The 23306-nt window shown below is 39.2% G+C and overlaps 2 protein-coding genes across 14 annotated transcripts in view; one reads left to right on the forward strand and one right to left on the reverse strand.

Annotated features, from left to right (window-relative positions):
- Positions 1-10491, reverse strand: part of ninj2 (ninjurin 2) — a 47042-nt gene extending 36551 nt beyond the window's left edge. The window contains exons 1-3 of the mRNA XM_079818037.1: positions 10380-10491; positions 8385-8494; positions 878-970 (exon numbers count right to left, since the gene is read on the reverse strand). Of these exons, the coding sequence (XP_079674163.1) occupies positions 878-970; positions 8385-8450 (159 nt within the window). The 5' untranslated portion in view covers positions 8451-8494; positions 10380-10491. The remainder of the gene's footprint in view (positions 1-877; positions 971-8384; positions 8495-10379) is intronic.
- wnk1b (WNK lysine deficient protein kinase 1b) overlaps positions 9439-23306 on the forward strand; it is an 82833-nt gene continuing 68965 nt past the window's right edge. For all 13 annotated transcript variants that reach the window (XM_079818028.1, XM_079818024.1, XM_079818029.1 and 10 more), the window contains exons 1-2: positions 9439-10035; positions 10854-12045. In XM_079818028.1, coding sequence (XP_079674154.1) covers positions 11314-12045 — 732 coding nt within the window. In that variant the 5' untranslated portion in view covers positions 9439-10035; positions 10854-11313. The remainder of the gene's footprint in view (positions 10036-10853; positions 12046-23306) is intronic.

The following is a 23306-nucleotide window of genomic DNA, read 5'->3' on the forward strand; positions in this document are numbered from 1 at the left end:
ATTTGTGAAGGACCATGTGACACTGAAGACTGGAGTAATGATGCTGAAAATTCAGCTTTGATCACAGGAATAAATTACATTTTAAAATATATTAACATTTAAATTGTAATATTACAGTTTTTTGATCAAAGAAATGCAGCCTTGGTGAGCATAACATTAAAAACTCATTAAAAAAATAATAAAACTAGAATAATCATGTATTTTAAAGAATTTGAAACCAACTACATGAATTGAATTTTTTTCTTCTTCTCCAAAATATCTTCTTTTGTCTTCCACAGAAGAAAGAAAGTCACACTGGTTTGGAATGACATGAGAGTGAGTAAATGATGACAGAATTGTCATTTTTAGGTGAACTATCCCTTTAAGAAAAAAGTTATGGTGGTCTAAATAAATAAAACAAATCTGAGACTATGAGTCATCTAAAAATAGCATGATACCAGAAATAGATAGGAACATAACCTTTTTTTTTTTAAGAATTGCACTTCAACAGACTTATTTTTATACTGGACATCCATGCAGTTTCCAGCTTTCCGAGTATTGTAATTCTCTCCCTGGGAATCCTTGGTTGTCATAGGTTTGTGACAATCCTCCTGACCCCAGTAATAGTTTGGTAAGTGCATGTTTTGTTGATCTTCAGGTACATTAAATGTTGAGTCTGTCTTTGCAGTCCATCACTAATTGATATTTGATGGATTCTTTGAGTGATGCTCAGCTTCAGAAGAGAGAGAACTACACAATCACCTTCCTCTAAATACACAGAACATTCTGCACTCCGACGCGAGGACAGAGAAGGACGGAGAGCAGCAGAAAGAAAATAAGGAATGTCATATCGCAGCCCCCAAAGAAATACCAATGGCTTCTAGACGTCTCAGCATACCTGTGGTCGATCTGTACGTCCTCTTGCTGCAGACATGGCGTGACCGTCGTTGATGTGTCCGGCTGAATCGTAGTCGAGATACGGTCGGAGTTCCTTAGAAAGGGAAAGTGGGAAAGTTGGCGAAAGCTTTTGAAGAAATTCATGGCACACAGCAAGGACAGCCGTCCAGACAAACAAGTGTGTTATTCACTTGTTCTTCTATTTTTTTTTCTTTCTTTTTTTTCCTCCAGCTCCACTCCAACCCACTGGCCTGGGTCACAACAAAACTGAGCACTCCTTTGTAAACAGTAAACCAGTCAAATATATCCAATGTCTGCACGGTCTGCCGAGAGAAGAAAGACGGGATTTTTCTGCTTCTTGTTCAAGTGCCCAGTCAGTATTATTAGACTCAAATTCACCCATCCAGTCAAAGAGCTCATTCACGCAAAATGCAACATTTTGATATTTTTATAAATGTGAGGTCAATATGTGGTCAGTGTTTTTTAATATAAAGCACACAAAAAGACTGAATTGGGAACGTTGGTAAACAGATAACTTTACTGATGTGTCTAAAGTCTTCAGAGTTAAATACTTTCTCCTGTCCTATAGTTTGATTTTCCTAAAAAGCGTAAACACTGGCTATTTCAACACCGCTCTATTTGTTTGAGCGGTCCGACATGTCAACTTCTGGCTCAACCAATGGCGTGAGTTGTGGAGTAGAACTACCTGTTGGGCTGGACAATGAAAGGACAGTTTTCAGGAAATATGTAGGAAGCAGCTGTTAGTTTTACAATTAGTTGTACGCAAATTACACACTTCCCCTTTAAAGGGATAACTCAACCAAAAAACAACATTCTGTCACCATTCACTACTCTCATGTCAATCCAAACCTGTATGACTTTCTGTTTCATGCAAAGAAAAGACACAAAAACAACATAAAAGTATTAAAAATGTTGAAATATATTGTTATATAAGTCTTCTAAAGCCATTTGAGACTGGAATCACTGAGTAAGAGTAATTTATGTGCCGGTTTTTCAAAGCAAAATGGGATTGCATGATCCAGATTCAGATTGCCAAATCTGGATTAATAGTGCTCTACGGAGCCCCTAAAGCAGGGGTGGGGAACATTGATCCTGGAGGGCCACGCTCTTGCAGAGTTTAGCTCCAACCCTAATCAAACACACTTGAAGCAAATCAAGGTCTTCAGGATTACTAAAGTTACAGGCAGGTGAGTGTGTTTTTCAGGGTTGGAGCTAAACTCAGCAAGAGAGTGGCCCTCCAGGATCAACGTTCCCCACCCCTGCCCTAAAGGGACATGGTGATGGAAAAATGTGAGATGGGGGGAGGGGGGATTTCAATGCTTTTGCATTCTCTCAGAAAAGTTTTGCATATGGTTCACTTGAGAAACTTTGCACTCGCTCACAAAGAACTTTTGACTGGTTCATCTCTTATGATTGTGCCAAAAAACAGTGATAAAAAACACACTTTAAATTAAATATAATATTTTTGTTTTATATTTACAGCTGTTTGGGGATTATTTTATGGTGATTTTTGATCTGTAAAATTTTAATTATTACAAATATATTATTATTTTTAACAGTGATTAAAAAACGCAATTTAAATTAAATATAATATTTTTGTTTGATATTTACAGCTGTTTGGGGATTATTTTATTGCGATTTTTGATCTATAAATTTTTTTTATTATTACAAATATACTGTTATTTTTAACAGTGATTAAAAAAACACACTTTAAATTAAATATTATATTTTTGTTTGATATTTACAGCTGTTTGGGGATTATTTTATGGCGATTTTTGATCTATAAAAATTTTTTATTATTACAAATATACTGTTATTTTTAACAGTGATAAAAAAACACACTTTAAATTAAATATTGTATTTTTGTTTGATATTTACAGCTGTTTGGGGATTCTTTTATGACGATTTTTGATCTATAAAAAATGAATTATTACAAATATATTGTTATTTTTAACAGTGATAAAAAAACACTTTAAATTAAATATTATATTTTTGTTTGATATTTACAGCTGTTTGGGGATTCCTTTATGGCGATTTTTGATCTATAAAAAATGAATTATTACAAATATATTGTTATTTTTAACAGTGATAAAAAACACTTTAAATTAAATATTATATTTTTGTTTGATATTTACAGCTGTTTGGGGATTCCTTTATGGCGATTTTTGATCTATTCAAAATTTGAATTATTACAAATATATTATTATTTTTAACAGTGATAAAAAACAAAAAACACTTTAAATTAAATATAATATTTTTGTCTGATATTTACAGCTGTTTGGGGATTCTTTTACGCCGATTCTTGATTTATTAAAAATCTATTATTATTTTTAATAAAAGTTTTGAATCCAGATCAAAACCAAGATTGGATTTTGTGATCTAATCTGATTTCAGAATCCTTTTTTTTCTACTTTTGAGCAACCCATTTTCAAGATTTGATCCAATACGATAGCCGAAAGCTGATCAGATTACTTTCGAACATTTGGCCCTAAATCATTCAGACTGTTCATCAACTGAATCAACTAATTCATTGAAAAGATTAGATTCAAAAGAATGATTTGTTTTGTGACCGTTGAACGTGAATTAGAACAATCGAATTTCTAAATGAATCATTACGAATGTTTTTGCGAATGAATGAAAACATCAGATTTTTAAAAAATATTCATTTATGATTTGGTCATGGCTTTTTCTCTCATGAACACATCAAGTAAAGCTAGAGTTCAGAATATGTTTTCTGACATTTATAGGAAGGTGGCTCTCCATTTAACTCAACAAACCTAAACAACTGGCTTTTCTGAGTCTATTATGACCACCAGTGTCGTAATGCAGCAGGCTTTTAGGTGTAGCCACATATTGTGTGATTAAAACACAATATTATGCATATTGCATTTCAAGCCATCATGCAAAAACCAGCACAGCAGTTTGACACACATTATTCAGTGGCAACTGTGTGGTGTTACGAGACACTTTCTTCTGACAATGTGGCCTTGGGATGCTCCCACATATTAGATAACAGCATGCATTTGGATAAAGCGTGTCTGGTATTAAACCATGAAATGGATATTTTCATCCAAGACGACAGTGACCTGCTTGTTTTCTTGTTAGCAATTACCCGAGCGAGGCACATAACGTCCCATTATACAGTCACAATAGTGATTTGACTCACAAAGTCACAAGGGAGAATAATAATTGCTGTAATTACAGACACAAAGAAGATCAGCTAAAGGCATCAAACGAAGGAGATATTTCAAAAAGCTAAAGAGCTGAAGCGCAGCCCCAAATAAGGGTGCGGGGTTGACAGAGGGTCCTTTCAACTGCAGTGCCCCGATGCAGGTATGTTAAACATGCCGTGTTTGCTAAGGGATCTGGGCCTCACTAAGAAAAAACAAGAGCCGGAGAGAGAGAATGACTCGTGAGAAGGATGGATGTCGAGGCGTTTTTGCCCTCCGAAATGAAGGTTCACTCAACAGTGCCATCATCCAGAGCTTCAGCTGTGAACTAAACAGCAGCCTGTTCGCTCTCTTAGACTGTTCCCAGTGACAGCTCGTGGTGGTCACTCACTCATTCCTCTCCGAAAATACACAATGAGGCATTAGCAGCTACAGTCACTGACGCAGTCCATGGGCTGAGTGCCATTGCAGCTGCAATAGTGGTGGACACGTGGCATTTGTGGTCCTTTGTGCTCCGCTAGTGGCCAAAACATCTCTGCTTGTAACCTCAAACACAGAGCCAGAGCAGATGACCACTTTGAGGCCTAAAATAGACTGAATTTAATTAACTTCTGGTTCAAGTGGCCAATGCACTGTGTGTGAGCTAATGTGCCGTGGATACATTATACAGTACGGTTAAAAAGTTGGAGTTGGTAAGATAGTTTAACGTTTTTGATTTAATGTTTCTCATGCTCGCCAAGGCTGCATTTATTTGTTCAATACAGAATGAATATTATTACAATTTAAAATATATTATAAATAATAATATATAAATAATATTTTAAAATGTAGTTTATTCCTGTGATGACAAAGCTATAAGCTTGTTTACGCCACAGAATAAAAAAATACTTTTTTAATTCAATGACTTTTTCCTCAGAATTGTGAGTTTATAGATTTATAAAGATATAAAGTCAGAATTGTGAGATATAAACTCGCAATTCTGAGAAAAAAAGTCCCCTCAGAATTGGACTTTATGCAGTTCTGACATTGTATCAAGCATTTGCGAGTTAACAGATTTCCCGGTTTCACAGACAGGGCTTAGACTAAGCCAAGATTAAGCCTTAGTTCAATCAGGGCATTTTAGTAGCTTTTACAAACATGCCTGAGAAAAAAAACATTACTTCTGAGCATCTTGAAACAAAACAATGGAACTGACATAATATGCTTATAGTTGCTTTCAGTTTAAACCTCAAATATGTATTTCAGTCAGGTCCACTTAAGCCTAAAACACCACGGTCAAACTTTTTTAGTCAACTTTTTATTGGCATTTTTTGCAAAAAATGTACATTTGGCGATATGGCTCTGTTCTAAATTCCCCATCCTTTTCATGAGCTCCATGAAAAGCCAAGACAGGGAACAGCCGCAGACTCTGGGGACAACCTCCCATTTTTTAAACTGGGAGGGCAGCGAAATCCCCCATTTAGAACAGAGTATGCATCAATGATAACAGAATGACATTGATTAAGTTTAACACAGTTTAAGGAGGAGCTGGGGTGGAGGTGGGTATAGCAAGGCAGCGTGCAGCATGCAGAAGCAGCCAAGCAGACAGATTGAAGTGAAGCTACGCTTAAAGGGATAGTTCACCCAAAATTTTTAATTCTGTCATCATTTACTCACCCTCAAGTTGTTCCAAACCTGTATGAGTTTCTTTGTTCTGCTAAACACAAAAGAAGATATTTTGAAGAATGTTTGTAACCAAGCAGATAGAGCAACTATTGACTACCATAGTATTTTTCCCTACTATGGTAGTCAATAGTTGCTCTATCTGCTTGGTTACAAACATTCTTCAAAATATCTTCTTTTGTGTTCAGCAGAACAAAGACACTCATACAGGTTTGGAACAACTTGAGGGTGAGTAAATGATGACAGAATTTAAATGTTTGGGTGAACTATCCCTTTAAGTAAGGCGCCCTGTTTGAGAGTTGCCAATTGAGTGCAAAGGAATTGGATCAACAGATTTAGGCGGGGTTGGGATTTTTTCAATCAGCTGATAGCGGAGCTTGACCTGCCTGAACTAACGCAGAATGCTTGATTTTAGTCTGGGACTAGCTTAAGCCTTGTCTGTGAAACCGGGGCTATATCTCACAATTCTGAGAAAAGAAGTCAGAATTGCGAGTTATAAAATCAGAATTGTAAGGTATAAAGTCAGAATTGCGTGATATAAAATCAGAATTGTGAGTTATGAAGTCAGAATTGTGAGGTATACAGTCAGAATTGTGAGGTATACAGTCAGAATTGCGTGATATAGTCGCAATTGCGTGTTATGAAGTCAGAATTGTGAGGTATAAAGTCAGAATTGCGTGATATAGTCACAATTGCGTGTTATGAAGTCAGAATTGAGAGGTATAGTCAAAATTGTTTGTAATGAAGTCAGAATTGCGAGGTATAAAGTCAGAATTGTGAGGTATAAAATCAGAATTGCGAGTTATAAAGTCAGAATTATGAGGTATAAAGTCACAATTGCGTGTTATGAAGTCAGAATTGCGAGGTTATAAAGTCAGAATTGCAATATAAATTTGCAATTGCGTGGAAAAAAGTCTGAGAAGTCACAATTTCGAATTCATCTGGCAATTCTGAATTTATATCACGTAGTTCTGACTTTATAGCTCACGATTCTGACATTATAACTGAGAAAAAAAGTCAGAATTGCGAAATGTAAACTCACAATTGTGAGATAAAATGTCGCAATTATCTTTTGAAATGTTTTATTCTGTGGCGGAAACAAGCTTCCATACAAAGCTGAGTTTTCAGCATCATTACTCCAGTCTTCAGTCACATGATCCTTCAGGAATCATTCTTATGCTGATTTGGTGTTCAAAAAACATTATTATCAATATTGGAAACAGTTGCTGCTTAATATTTTTGTGGAAACCATGATGCATTTTATTAGGATTCTAATCCTCTTCTAATCTTCTGAACAGCAAAACAATTGAATAAAAATATAAAAAGATATATATTCTTTTTTTTTTTAAGCAAAACTCTTACTGACCCCAAACTTTTGAGTGGTAGTGTACACTATATGAATTTTTTTTTTGTGAAAAACATCAGCAGAGACAAAACCTTTCTGTAAAGAAGACTTAATGACCAAATTCAGGACATTTCCCTTTAGTTAATCACGAAATAGCTTTAAGCGAGTTTGTTTTCCTACACGAAAGACAACAGGCTCCTCCCATCATCTCCTGAACTCTGCACACTGTTTACCCTCCGCTCTATACCATCAAACAGACCTTGGTTTAGCAGTAGGAAGAAAAACACAGATTTCTATCAGACTATCTGTCATCACCTCACTCTGGTACCTATAGAGTGTTCTGAGGTGTGGAATGTGGCCACTTGTTCTGAGCTTTACTGTGTTATGTCAGATCCCCATGGTCTTATGACCAACTTATACAATGCATACATAATTAAGATTCCGGAAAGAACAAATCCGAATAACATTTAGATTGTTTTCCCGAACTCAGTTAAAAAGAGCCTTTTCTTGTTGCTCATTTTGCATGATCTGAAATAGTTCCTGGTACACCAGCTGGAATTTGAATGAAGTGGGTCTGCGTATTTTTCTAATATCTATAGGTCACCCTGACTTTGCATACAAGTGCGCTGGAAGATCAGCATGTACAGACATCCAGTGGCTCTTTACAATGGAATGTTAAACTTTCCAGCAGGCATTTGACACGGTGGCTTTAAGATAACCCTGCTTGCGCTCATTTAGATTAGCTGGTGCATTGTTTCAATCTCAGAGTAAATATTTCCCTTCCGGAGTGTTGCGGTAATCTTAAAGACCTGTCTGAACACAATACGCCAGAAATGCACAGTGAGGAGATGTTAAAACATATACACAAATTACAGTTATCATAATGAATAATCAAATGTTGGGTGATAAGAAATGCCTGTTTTTCTCACTCGCTCATTACCACCGCCAAGTGGATAAACTGATGTACTGAAGCTTCATGATCTGACATGCTACAACTTTTGTTATTCCCCTTATCCATCTTCAAACTCGCTTAAATCTAAGAAAGATAACGCACATTTGACACTATTTAATTAGTCAAATAATGAAAGGTTTGTTGGTGTATGCTAATGCAATCTTCTTTGATATTCGTACCAAGTGTTACATTTCCACAGGCTCTCAGTTGACCTGTATGTCAACAGAACTCAATCACTGCCTTCATTTGGGCAGGGGAACAAAGTGTACCCATCCCAGTCAATGAATCCAGAACAAACAGCCTTCTCAGGCATGCAATCAAAGACACATACTGTGATCTCGACACCTTACTGTCTTACTTGATTATGCATGCTTGCGTTGCCCCGTTGGACCCCATAGGTGGTTTTATGTAGCAGGGCCACCATTGAGAATCTGTGATGTTAGCAAAGATCCTGCTCATGTGTGCCATCTGGAATGCAAAAAGGAAAAACAAATAGTGTTGTAAGGGGCTTCACGTAAATAGTCTCTGAGAAAACACACATATGACAAAAATTACATTTAAAAATACATTTAATTTACGCTTACGTTTCTGTAAAATTTAAATTCTACATTTTCTACAGTAGTACTAATATTTCTGGATGTGGTATATCTTACTAAATAAAAAAAATAAAAACAACTAACTGAAAAGATGCTTAATATGTGCATGCAGCAACATGACCACAGAAATGTTGCTTGCCACTAATGCTTCCTTATTTTTCCTTTTTAAAGCATTGAGCATTTACAGTAAAAATGCTATTTTGGTCTTTGCTTATATCTGGTCTTGCTTCGTGCATGACTCATATAACGCAATAATAATTTTCAAATATATTTTAAAAGATCTGTGAAGTACTGTTTCGTCATTTAATATCCATCATCTGTAATAAACGAGAAGGAAAACATTTTATTTTTGTTTATACAGTAAAAGCACATGTGCCAGACGTTTAGGTTTATTGGCCTGATAGCTCACAGATCCACCTTTAATTAGCAGCATGGCAGAAGAGCCAGAATTTCATGCCAGGGCAAAACGAGATATACTGGCATCTGTGCTGCGGTCCAACTTTAAGCAAGCTCTTAATAAGCACTTAGATAAGAGAGTGTGCAACTGGCACGCTTTACAGAGCACCGCCTGTCCAAATGCACTAGATCAGGATGTACTGACATTGAGAATACATTGGGACAAAATAAGAATTAGCCTGGCAAACAAGGGTGTACTTGAGGAAAATTGCATTCTTTTTTACCTGCTACTGTACTGAGGAAGGGATTTGTGCACTGCAGTTTCCCATACTTTTAAATAAGCTCTCAGAGAGGAGGAAACAGCGGCCTCTTCAGGCCTTTCTAAGCCACTGTAGGCTGGCGTGTCTGCTGTCAGTATTCAGTGGGAGGGTAGACAGCAGCAGCCTCGGAGCTAAAACCAACGTGACAGACTGGAGTCCTAATAACACCACCCGAACCAAGAGCAGCAGTTACACAAACCCTAATACTACATATGGAGCCTACCAGTTGTCATTTGTCGACTGCTGCATAAGGATAGCGATTCAACCGGCTCGACAGCAGCGAACGCAAACCGCAGTGGATGTTGTTGCATTGTTCACGTGAAAGGAAGAAAATCGGTGGTTTGCAGCGGACCCGCGTGCAGTCCACCGGAACCGGACTCTGTTTGTGATTTGTCATGATGTTTTATCACGGGATACATCTTCACGCTGGATACCGATTTCATTAGAAGGATCATTGCATCGCGTTGGATTCAACAGCTCCGTGTTGAACTTGGCCTGTAGAGCAAACAGCACGATGAACGCGTAGCTGTGCTAAATCTATGGAATTAATCTTTTCTGACCATTCGGTTTTATAGCCGTGATTCCTTTTGTCTTTATTATAAGTATTTGGCTATTACCGCTCTTAAATTATTCGCTCGGACAACTGCAGCTGTCGCTTTGTCTACATCAGAGGGGAATGGATATGACGATACGAAAGGTAATCGCTGGCCAGCCAGCCTCCTATTTTTTCATTGCAGCAGAAATTGTATATACCTGGCTCGTTTATTATGTACTGACAGGCATCTAGTATTCAATATCCACTGTATGTTATGTTTGTGGCAGTGTATTTCCACGCGTTTCCTGTTCAATAAACGCTATTAAACGCGCGCGGCAGTATAGACCCGAAGAACCAACGGTCGCCGTTACTTGACAACTTTTAAAAGCCGTGTCTTAAATACTCGCTGACGACTTTTAAATCATATTACATACACCACAAATGCTAAATACGCAAGAATTGGTTAGAGTTTTGTGCTTGTCTTTGCTGGAGAATCACAAAAATACCCCAAATCTCAGCTGGCCAACAGACGTAACCAGGGCGACCCGTCTCGAGACCCCCGCGTGCGCAGAGGACGTGTTAATCTGCCATCACATGGTTTTGTTTTGTTGATATTGTGAGGCACAAAATTGTAATTTTTTCATACTTGGACGATTGAAACTAAAACCCGTCCAACTCGTTATCGAGATTAACCCTGGGGATTCGTTAGCAAAAGGCTTCTGAGAAACACTAAGACCTAAAAAAAGATAATCTGGGTAGAATAAGTAGTTATTGTAGCTGCTTTAAACGTTATACTTGCATTTTAGTTGTAACAGGCTAATATTTCTAAGTTCACCTAAATTATTATCCTTTGACTTATGTTTTGCTATAATTATAATATTAAAACGCTTGTTACATTGGATAATAACTTTTAATGCTTTTAAACCAGTAAAAAAACAAATGTGGGTGTGTAATTAATGTTCTTTGTATGTCTCTTGCAGTAAATCTGGACCTGGTTTTTGGTTTCGAGGCCAGGTTTCCTGCACTCTGAAGGTCTGAAGAACATCAAGGCTCTTGCCCTTTTCTCCTCTTGTGGTCCCTTATGCCCAATGACGGCTGTCTCCGGGTCACTACAGGATGGATGAAGTGGATTTGACAGTTTTTGTCTGTCACCATCAGTGCTTGCCTCTCAGTGACTGTGTCTTGTTCTTTTACGTTTATAAAAGAACACCTCCTCTCTTGGGCTCTGGCCCCTTACACTGTAAGAGTAACTGTTAGTAAGGAATACCCCACGGAGGGGGCCTTCCTGCAAACTCTGTGGTTCACGTGAGCTTTTTTTTTCCATAGGCTTTTTGTGCCACAGTCGAAACAGGATTTTTTTTTTGCAAAAGGTCAAGGTTTACAAGTTTTTTCATAATAATTTATTTATACATTTAAGATATTATTTTTTTTCCTGGAGAGATGTCTTCAGAAAATCCTAACAAGGTGGTGACCTTCTTGGCCCCTCCACCTCCAAAGAATGTGAATGGCTCCGGTTCGGACTCAATGGTGGTTGAGAAGCTAGACACGGAGGTCAGAAAGCGACGCCACACTATGGATAAAGATCTGAAAACAGCTGAGCACAGATTTTTTAGGCGTAGCGTCATCTGTGACTCCAATGCCACAGCCCTTGACTTGCCCAGCAAGGCCTGCATCCCCACCTCACCTCCAGACTGCGAGCAGTTTGTCGTGCCTGCAGTGCTGGGTTTGGCCCCTGATGTAACCATCGACACCCAATCGGGTGTTTCGGGGATAGTTGTGGAAGAACTTGCTGAGGATGGAAGAGGCGCTGGGGTTGATGGGATTGTGGAGGTACAGAGCCCATCTGTGCCGGATGTGGGTGAGGCCGAGGCCCTTGGGACGGTGGAGACGGAGCCCAGCGACGTTGGCGACAAGGAGCTGGAGAGAGGAGTAGCAGATAAACGCGAGGAGGAAGAGAAAGGGGTGGCGAAGGCCCGTGCTGAAGCTGAGCAGAGGGAGGCTGAGAAAAAGGTTCAGGATGACATTGAAGAAGTGGAGACCAAAGCTGTGGGCACCTCACCTGATGGCCGCTTCCTCAAATTTGATATCGAGATCGGACGTGGCTCGTTCAAAACTGTCTACAAAGGCTTGGACACGGAGACAACGGTGGAGGTAGCGTGGTGTGAACTTCAGGTAAGAAAACTACCGTGGTATCCACCATCTATGTTCAGCCTTCATTAACTATAGCACATGCTCGTGTTGTTTGCTGTGAACGTTTCTTTTGTGGTTGACCAAAGGCTTAAAAGTGCTTTTATGAAACACAGCAGTGAAAGACAAATAAAAAAAAGAGTGCCAAACTTACAACAGGAAATCATGTTGGTGTTACTTGTTTGTGCAGTTTTGTGGTCATGGTTCTTATGGTGCCCCTACAGGATGTGGGTGAAGAAGAGCTTTGGTAAAGTTGCAGGTTAGGCCCGGAACATACTGTATCACATGACGCGTCATCTCGCACATGCTTAATGAGAGTTCTTAGTACTCAAATGTCTGTTCTGTTGTTATTCAGATAGCTTGCTGTAAATATGCTGACAGGTTAACCAACTGGGTCAGCAAAGTGCTCTTCAAATTCCATCATGACAGTAGTTGACTTAAAATGAAAAAAGACTTCTTAGAAGTCCTTTAGTCCCTTTCAGCAATGCTGAGAATGCAAAGCACGCTTGGGTTGCATTATGAATTCCTTTCATGATAAAGTCAAGCTTGCAAATCTAGGAAGTGTCTGCATTCACATTTTTACTTGAATGTAGATGCTAGCTCGATTTCATGTTTCATTTATTGTTGCATTCCAAATTAATAATGCATTGCATCTACATGTTTTATTTTCAGTGCTGCCACCAGGGGCACTATAGAATTTGCACTTAATATCCTCACAATATTTAAAGGCCCTCAATGTAATATAATATTAAAGGGGCTATATGCAACTTTTCCCCAAAAATAAACGTAACAATAGCCTTTTTATTTTACCATGTATGACTCAAACATCTCCTGTTGAGCATACTGACACCTTGTCCGCTCACAGTGGGTGCACCTATAAGCCTGTATCCTATTTTCTGTCGGGTCGTTTTTTTCCTGCGCTGTCTGCGGATGTGACGTCACCACCGCTGCGAGAGCGAGCAGAAAATAAGAGCAGTTCTGTTTTTTGGCCACAGGTGTCAGTCGCGAGTTTAAATTTCAGAAAAACGCATATAGCTCCTTTAACAGAACTATTATATATATGTATTAATATTAACAAAAAAGTGAGCGTCGATATAGGTGAATTATTTAACTAGAATTCATCAAGTTCTTTAATAAAAACAATTGTTATAATTAGTAATGTTCCAATCAAGTTTTTGTTTTTTTGTTCCCCTGATCCAAGTCATTGAATATTGAGTATCTGCTGATACCGAGTCCCGATCCGATACTTCATTTTCCTAGTGCTTGTTGCACACTTCAAGTACATAAAAGTTATTAAAATCAATCCAATGAATAGAATACAGGGATGTGCAGAGAATTTCTCTGGGGCTCAAATGTAAAAAAAGAGGTCAATATAACAAATACTACAGTTATATGGGACTACAGGAGTATGGGCTACTACTTATATTTTATATATACAATAAGCTGAATAATTGCAACCAAAAAAAAGTGGAGATAAGGTTAGAAAGCATGAAACTCGCGATGTAACCCATAGCGATGATGTCTCAGATAAATTAAACAGTAAATAAATGACTTTAGAGTGAAAGTGTGCATCAAACATGCTAAACACGGAAGCTTGAATGTGTGTGTCGGCCATCATGCACGCACATGTGAATCTCATTCCCTTTTAATGGTGGGCACATCCATTTGAAGGTGCATACTGCCACCTACTGCACCACACCTGCGTGACAACTGACGTAAAATAAAGCCGAGACTGATCAGTTAAAGCTACACTATGTAACTTTTCCGTCCACTAGAGGTCGCCTGTTCAAAACAAAGGCGTAGTTTGATGACACCACGTTTGAGCGCAGAATCTTGGGACATGTGGTCTTCACCTCAGCCGGTGGAAAAGAGTCAGGATAGGACTCGGGCAGAAATCATGTTCATGGATGCGATTAATTAACATTACTGTAGTATGAAGCAGAAGCAGGACCGAGTGTTGTGGAGCTGAGCAAGGCCGCCGGCGGGACTTTTATTATGACACGGTCGCCGGCGCCACTTCCTCTTTTCCAGTCATGAGTGTGAGGTAACGCAACTCTGTTCATCGTATTAGATATATCTGGGTGTGTTGAAACGGAAGTTATGATGTTCGCTCGGCGGCTGCTATGACACTTGTTCACACTGCAGTGAGAGTAAAGCGGTTCTGCTAAATAAAACCGGAAACAGAGGGGAACGCATATATGACGCAATCGACAGGCGACTCCCTCAAACGCATAGCTCACACGTCCCGGGTCCTTGGTTAAAATAGCAATTTCTCACGATTTACAAATAGTTGGAAACATTTGGGATATTCTAAGTACTCAACTGAACAAAATATATAACACTGGCCTAGTGGTTTTTGGATATTTTTAAAAATCTAACATAGTTCACCTTTAAAAAATGCTTAATCGGCCCCAATACCGATCCTTGAGATTGGCTTGGGACATCCCTAGTTATAATAATATTAAAAATATTTGTGTTAATTATATGAATAATATAATAATTCCAATTATTTTAAGCATCCTTGTTGAGAACCACTGTATTAGCGTCTTTTTTATTGTAGCTACTGTCATGGCGGAGCGACACTGTTGTTGAGCAAGATAGCTAATATTAGTATGGTACTTCTAATTTAATGGCGCAGACACCTTGAACGCTTCTTTTTTTAGGTTTGTTACTTCCAGACCAACGCTAGATCTCAAGCTGTACAGTGTATTGGTCAAACGTTCCCATCTGTATTCAAATGTACATTTGCATTGATTAGCCGTCACTCTCTATTTGTCAGAGGTTTTTTTTAGTGTTAAACTTAAGCTAATTTACATTAGCCCAGAGTTGACTTTTTTTTAATAACACCTTGACATCTAAATATAACAAATTGGGTCTTTGAAACTCAGTTGGATCTCATTACATACAGGCTTGAATGTTTCCTCTGAATATCACAAGACCCTCTCTGTTCGTCACGGTGTCTGGTTTCTACTCGGTAGAGAAAGTATAACTGCTCACAGATAAAGATGGATTGTTGTTGGTTTCCTGGTGAAGGCCCTTCTGCACAAACTGAACAGTTATACACACCGACGGTCAGACTGATATTTTAGCCTGTATTAGTAATTCTTCCTAAGCGCTCATAGATTTAAACCGTTACATAAACATGTCAAAGCATATACGGATGAAAGTGTGCAAAAATATGCAGTGCGGTGGGGTGGAAGACTGGAATGTAAGAGCGGATGGTGCCAGTGACGTCATGTCGACACTGCCGGGATGAAGGGATTGAACCGATGTGTGTTGGTGAAAGCAAAGTAGCATTATGAGGTGCGGACACTCGCTAAAAGGGGGGGATGTGCATGGTGTTTATAGATGGATCAAGGCCTTTAGAGTAACTCTTAAGTAATTTAAGGGTCAGAGGGCTTGCAGGAGCAGAGGTCTGGCCACTGGAAACCTTTGACAAAGGGAGGGTGAATGAAGACAAGCAATGAGAAGAGGGGGTGAGCAATGCAAGGACATCAGGGAGGGTTGCTTTGTGTCCGCCCACCGCGCTTTCTCTCTCTCTCAATGTCTCTTTAGATTTCTTTCCTTAATTTTCAGGATGCTTCTGTAGTTGTAAAGTATTTGAAGTCTTACTGGAAATCAGTAAAAGAAACTTTTCCTGGATGTAGAAGAGGAAAGAAGATTAACTCATCAGCTTTGTTAATGGGCCATCTACTGCTTTTCCCCCCTTAGAGCTGATTCATTTGAAGAGCTTTTTATTTTTCTCTCTCTGTTGAGATCACTTGGGAATTGGTTTCTTTCCATGGATTGACTCAAACGCTTACTCCCATATGTTTGAAGTTCTAATGTTCTCCAGTTCTTCCATTTAAGAAGCAATTATTACGTATTTAGTAGCAATTTAGTTGTTTGAATAGTGGCTTTGGTTACCCAGCATGCATCAGTAAATCCTGATCACTCTGAATATTTGTATTGGGTTAAAAATCAGGATGTTGTGTTTCTCTTGTCCTCATAGCCTTGGAATGTGTTGAATCATAGATGAGCTAGTAGGATGACAAATGCCGACATTCCCCCCAAATCAGTCTTTGTGGATTCAGGGAGATGCAAGCGAGGGCTCTTTTAATGGGAGCAGAGGCATCCCTTTACACTTTTGTTTTTCTATTCAGCTGAATTATAATAGTAAAGACATGAAAGGGTGAACAAGAGCTAAATGTGCTGTGAAGAATTCAGTCCCCCCTCTGTCTTTTTCTCTTCATTCCCATTTATCTCTGAGTGGAGTGGAGCAAAGCTGGGTGCAATCATAGCATTTTACATATGATGTTAATCTAAATTTAAGAAACACCACGTAGTATTACTCATACTTATTGGCTGTACACACGAAAACGTAAGGGTGTCGTTTTCTGACTTATCCACTCTGGGACCCGGCTTAAAAAAAATAGCAGTTTCAGGCTCCCAAAACGCCGGATCCGTGTGGATGAAACGCCGAAACGATGCACATTTTTTACATATCCTCACAATTTGTGCTACAAACATTAATGATGCCTCAAATTGTATGCCTGTTGAAGAAAGGTGTGTGTTATCGAAGCGATTAGACTTATGAATTTCACCTGGCAAAGACTTCTGACTTGGGCCAGGAACCACCCAACAACCCAGTCGTTTACACGGCAAGTACCACTCGCATTTTGTTCACGCTCTCATCTTCACTCTAGCAATGTGAAGTTGTGTGTGGTACTAATGTGATTTTAGTGCCCTAATGGTGTGTAAACTGGTTTGCATGCACTTCTTCACGCACTATTTTCTTCATGAGCTTTTCCAGCAGATGTGAGAAATTGAAACCATTTGCAATTAGTTATATAAACGTTTGCACACGCACGCACTCACACAGGGTCCTATGTCCATATGCTGACTCCCTACACAAATGTACTCTGATCCAGATGCAAGTTGTTCAATAGGTTTTTGACACTAGACTATTTAAAACCGTACGGCTGTTGTGCCATCAGCCTTATCGCCATATGCTAACTGTGAGATATCACAGTGCAGGAGTTTGTGCGGGAGGTGCCTTAACGCTGAGCCGGTTTAAAAGAGACATACCCCAGAGAGAGTGTCGTCATCTGTGAATAATGCAGAGGATGTGAGGGGAACAGTTGAGGAAGAAATCCAATCCCATGGATCCTTGCCATAGCCGTTTCCCTTTGTTGAAATCCATTTTTTTTTTAAGGAATGAGAAAGACAAAGACAGGAGCTGCGCTTCCTTCATTTGCAAGCGCTGATCTCCTTCCTCATTTACAGTACTGGCTGTAAGTGTGTTTATCCATTGTGTGTCTTACATGGGCTGGGAGGGAAAAAAGATGTCATCATAAATGGAAATATACTGCTGCCATTGTGAGATGCTATCTGATTTAACTTGTGCAGTTTTTGTTTTTTTTATCAAGTTTTTTCCTAGATTCTTTTTGTAACCTCGACAGTTGCACAATGACAGAAAAGTGTATGCAAAGCAGAAAATGTGTGCATTTAACACATACTCTGACAGATCTTTCCTTCAAGAGATTCACTTGTCCTTCTTGCTTTTTGCTTAAGTGCAGAGGCTGAAGTTTCACTTCTCACTAGATTCATGATAAATCTATTTCCCCCTACTGAGTCACTGTCAGTTCCCCTCACTTCCTCCATGTGATAACTTGACATTGGGTCCATATTTTAAACTTTTGCAGCCTTTTTTTTCTTCTTTTTACGCTTATGTTAGTCCAGGTTTCTCGCATCAAAATGTGCATTCATTACACTGTTAAATTAATATTTATTATATGTTAATGATTGTGATATCAGTACCATTACATTTTTGAATGTGTTTTGCTGCTTTGTTTCAACATTATGGTTATTGACAAATGCGTAGTGCATCGCAAGTACCAAGTAAGCATATGCCTACATGGTACTTTGAACTCTTTAAAGCGCAGGTCCATTGTAAATACTTCACAGGTAACACAGGTTGTTCTTTTTCCAAAGAATTCTTCCATCCATCTAGTCCATCTAGTGAGGTTTAATTTGCCTATCGAGGTGACATTGTGCTAATCTCCTCTTTTGACTCGTTTCCACTGATCGGTACAGTTCGGTACGGTACGCAAGTTTTGCCGTTTTCATTGTTAGAAGTTGTGAATGGTACCCTAATTCCGAAACGCTTTTTTGGGACCTTTCTGTTGGGGGTACCTAGCACATTAATTCGGTTCTAAAGGGTGGAGCTAGACTTACTGCAGAATGTTGATGTCTCGCTGGCTCTGATGTCTCTGTAGTGGTTAAACATGAGATATAATTCGTCTTGTCTAGATCTAACTGGCGATCTTTGGTCTTATGAATTTATAATTTGTTCCCTGGAAAATAGTTTTGGCTGAGGGCAAAGTGAAGTTTCATAACTTTATATATTTAGGCTATTTAAATTTACCGTTGTAGACTAGAGCGCTGACTTTGTATGTTTGACAGAATTGTTTGCTTTATTTCTTATTGTATAGCTTCTCGTACCTTTTACTTATACTTTTTATAATGGCTATAATTGATCATTAAAACTGACATTTAACAAAAAGAGACTGGGTTGTGTTTTATCATATTTAATAATTTATTACAGTGTAGATAAGAGTTCATATGCACATATTGCCTGGGCCACATATGTTTAATATTATAAAAATGTAAATGAAAAGAGTCAGCTAGGGTTGTGTTTAATATTTCATTTTGTTATAAATATAGGCCTACATGCAGTGAATATAATCAAGGTATGCGTTGCCTGAGCCACATTTGTGTGGCTATTATGTTTAAGATTTTTTAAATAAAAAAATGAAAAGAGAGTTGTGTTTTATAACATATTTCGATTTATTGTTTCCTAAAATATACATACAGAGATAACCGGAGTAGCCAGAGCGAGATGAGTGAGGCTATCAAGAACGCTGCTGTTCCATTTGCAGAATTACCGGACTTACGTCTTCCCGTCCTCGGAAGTTCGTTCTCCTGAGTCAGACTTGGCAGGTCCGAACTTTGCGTACTTGCTATTGAGAAACGCCTAATGACAGCACTTGTCTTCTTGTGACAAACAGCCACATGCCGAGAAGCAAGAGCAAGATCTGTTGTACGTCCTCTATTGTTGTTTACTGTGTTGCTTTCTTCTTCGTGCATAAATGACATCGACCGCTACTTTGACACCACCACACCTATCAAGTAAGTGTACTGTTAGCGGTGAAAACGCAAGCCGGATCAGGGTCTACCGTCCCGAATCGTATTGTACTGAACAGTACCGCACCTCTTGCTGGAAACGAGCCATTTGAGATCCTGATCAAGACTCTAGCTTTTGAGGAAAATCAGGTTTGATCTCTAGCTGTCTTTGTTTCACATCATTGTCTCTGTGCCTATGGTTTTGTAGGTAGCATAAGTGTGTTAAAGGTCACAATGGGAGGGAAGTAAATTCCTCATGTTTCACTGCTCACCTCAGCCCCTTGTCCTAACTGCCCCTCATTTTATTCAATACGTCTCTTAAGATGCTGTTTACACGCACGCACGCACACACATGCACACACACATACGCACACACCCACACGCACAAACTACATTTACCATTCAGTCTCTCGACCTCTATTACCTTCACCCTATTGACCCCAATTGTTCTCGTTTGTTGTTGGTTGTGCTTCATCATCAGTTAGTGCAGGTATTTCTAATAGGGGTGCTAATCAATTAAACTTTTATTAGTCAAATTAAATGTACATGATATGCTGATTATTCATTTAATACATCACAACTATTGATTAGACTCATAGTCAATATATTCATAGATTCATAGATAATTTTTTAGACTTTAAATTAATTTAAAAAAGGACCCAATGACATGGCAGATCCTAAATTTGGAAAAATTTAGAAGCATATAAACCTTGTATCCTGTATGACGAGCATCTTAGAGGGTTTTTGCACAGTGGGCTGGTTGGACCCGCAACTCCTCCCAGATTTCAGTGGCTGTTCCGCGTTTGCATTCTCTGGATTCTTGTGGCAGGACGTCAGCTTTAAAAGAGGGCAAAAAAAAACTTAAAGGAGGGGGGGCATTCGATTGAAAGCGGACTCTCTCTGGGATTGTCTGCCTCACCCAACAAAAAAACCAAGCTGAAAGCTCAGAAAACCAATCTGGATGCAAGGTTTTTTGGCTTCTGTTAAGTTTTTAACAAAAAAATCCTAAAGACCATTTAGCACTGTGTTAAAAGCAAATAGACGTGTGATATTGAGCTTACCTAGCTTAAAGCATTTGCATTCCCATATTTGAAGAACATTTTGGTCCAAGTAGTGATTGCTAGCTTGTAGCTTGATTTCATATGCAGACCATATCAAATTTTGTCTGTAAAACTAGAGCAAGCCAAGACATCTGACAACCTCTGACCTATAACTGAGTTTATTCTTTCATCAGACCAATATGAGTGTATACCATGCTAATTTTCCCAAGTAAGTCTGGAATTTACTGAAACGGCTGTTTTAAAGATCTCATTATAGGTATGTGACAGCTTTTCACTCAATCCGAAGGAATGTGTCTTGTTTAATTGGAGCTGCGGCAGGCTGTTTCTCCTAAATGTCAGGGATATTTTAGCACCGTCACACCTATATAAATGCAGTGCTAGAGGTGTAGCCTGAGCTTTATCAACGAGAGCTGGTGTTTATTGGGCTGTCAGGGTCTGCTACGTCATTTCAAGGCTGTTAAAACCCCCTGCTGTGGGTACAAAAGTAGGACGTCCTCTCCTGTCGTAGTTTGACTTATTTTAGGATGCTGAAACAAGCTTAGCTTGTCGTCTGCAGTAGTACACATCATTTTGGAAACCTCTCTGTGACCCTAAACCAGGTCGCAAGAACACTTCTCTGTGCTAAAAAAAAAAGCATTCTTTATTCCAGAATTTTCTGGGTTTTCTTCCTCCCGTTTACAAGCTATAAATAGCAACACCTCATCTGCCGCTGTCGTTCCACTCCATGGTCAGAATTGGAGCAGACGGTTTTGGGTAATGACGTGGGGCAGAGTTGGCCCGAGGGAATGTTTTAGCTCTCGCATGAGCTTCAGGAATGAAAACCCAGAACTGTGGCACAATCTCAGCTCTGCTGTTGTACCAAGTGTACATTGACACTCTTTATTTCAGTCATGCTGACCCTGACTGTACAACCAGTCTCAAATGGCACCGTCACAGTTTGTGAATTTTGCATAGACTTTCACGATCTGGCAAGCTCTGATCTAATTGGTTGGTTTTATGCAACTTTCAGGAGTAAGGATTTCAATTGTTTTAATAAAGTACTAGGTTGATATTATGAGCAATTTTAAGGAAGAACTAATCACTGAATTTTGCCAGGTTGGTGGTGTCAAATTTTGATAGAGTTTGAAGTACTTCGTAGCTAAAGCCACGTTTCCACTGAAATTACCCTGAGCAATTTGTCCCAGGAACTTTTTTTCCCCAGTCCTGTCTAAAGTACCATGAAGATTAGCCAAATTAGCCCGGTGACGTCAGACTGCGCGGGACTTTACCGCTGGATTTGTCCTGCGCATATAAGCTTAATAAACCTGAATCTCGTTGTCTGTCCATCGTTCGTATTTGTTAAACACCACTGTAGATTCGAATAGCAAACAACTCTTACTGCACGCAACACAACAGACTTTTAAAAATGGTGTCAACCAATCATGTTCAGCGCCCAACCCACCCCCGAAAGTTCCTAAACTTTGAAAAAGTACTACCTCGCAAACAGGGACTTTCTGAGGGGGAATTTTTTTACCTGAAACTTCTATTAGACCCTGGTCCCTGCAGTTGAGTCCCTAGTTCCTTCTGTATTTTGTTTTGTTTTTGCATTCTATATAATTCATATGAAATTGAGAAATCTAGGCATTTACATAGAATTCTGTTGAAATCAGTTAAGCTGATACACCTCCACTAGTCATCACACCTCCACTTGATTCTTGGTATGAACAGATAGTAATTGTTGTTCAGTTTATATGGTTCTTCTGTATTTCACCTGAAGTTGAGAAAGAAGGGAATCCACTTCCTTGTAAATCTACTTTCTATTCAGCTCCCTACGACCCTTTAACATGCATTCCTTCCTCCTCTGCCTCTCCTGTGTGGAATGTGACAGTCAGGTGGCTGGTTCCTGCCTTTCTGGACGTTCCCACATGACGGTGACCTGAATGTGACCCTTCGTAGGTTAGTGAGGTTAAAGGAGAGACAAGCACCAGTGTCCATCCGTCTGATTTCATTTATATTAAACCGAACCCCATATGTACATAATTTTACTCTTGGTTTAATTCGGTGTATAAAAGTGAACATGATAGGATTAGCCGTCTAAGACATTCAGTGCACTTTCAGTGAACCTGCATCTTCATAAATATTGGAATATAGAGCTCAAATGCTCAGTCTGCACAGGAAGCAGTTGTAGATAGTGTACAAAAAGATACCTTGCTAAAGCTGTACTGTTATCTAAAATCTTTTGTCTAAAATAATCTTCCTAGGCTCTTGTCCATATAACATCCTCCCTGCGCTCATTGTTGACCGTAAGCCTTTGGAACAGACACCAAGAAACAAAAAGAACGCAAATGGAGGGATAGTATATGAAGTGGAATCCCTGTTCTCTTGTGTTGGTCGGCCCATCTTCATCGCTGTGAGTTAATTTTCCAAACAGTGCCGATCAGAATGGCAGTGCCGTGGCGCTCCACATGTGATTCCCCCGAGCTCAAGGAATGCAAGCCTGATACCCTAATCTGGTCCGCTTTGCTCTTGGGCTTGTGATTGCAAGAACAAACTTATTCACTCCTCTTTTCGGGCTTAATGGATTTCGAGACAGCCCTGATACAGCCAGATGATCAGTGAACATCCTGAGCACCATAAAGCTTGTTACATCAGAGACTGAAAGCTGTTGCTCTATTCATTCTTGTCTGTATTATATATATATGGTATACTGCAATTTGGACTTTTAGCAGAGTTCTGCATCGTCAACGGCTCGCCTTTTAATAGACCAACTGTGCTACTTTGAACAACTTTATTTGGTCCTCAGTTGACAAAGTCTCTTGTTTTTCTCTACAGCTCTCTTCGGTTCTTGTTTTGCTGCTGTATATTCTGTCTTTTGCATTTGTATCATCAAAAAGGAAAAGGAAGCTTACAGCTTCCTGTGTGTAACACATCTGATGAGGAAGCTCACTCTGTGCTGTTAATGCTTACAAACACCATGGCGTTTCCCCTAGATGGGTCAGAAATGCTTGCTTCCTTGTTTTCAAGCTTGAGGTCCATCCTACA

This window comes from Gobio gobio (genome assembly GCF_949357685.1).
Source record: "Gobio gobio genome assembly, chromosome: 5".
In the NCBI taxonomy this organism is placed as follows: domain Eukaryota; kingdom Metazoa; phylum Chordata; class Actinopteri; order Cypriniformes; family Gobionidae; genus Gobio; species Gobio gobio.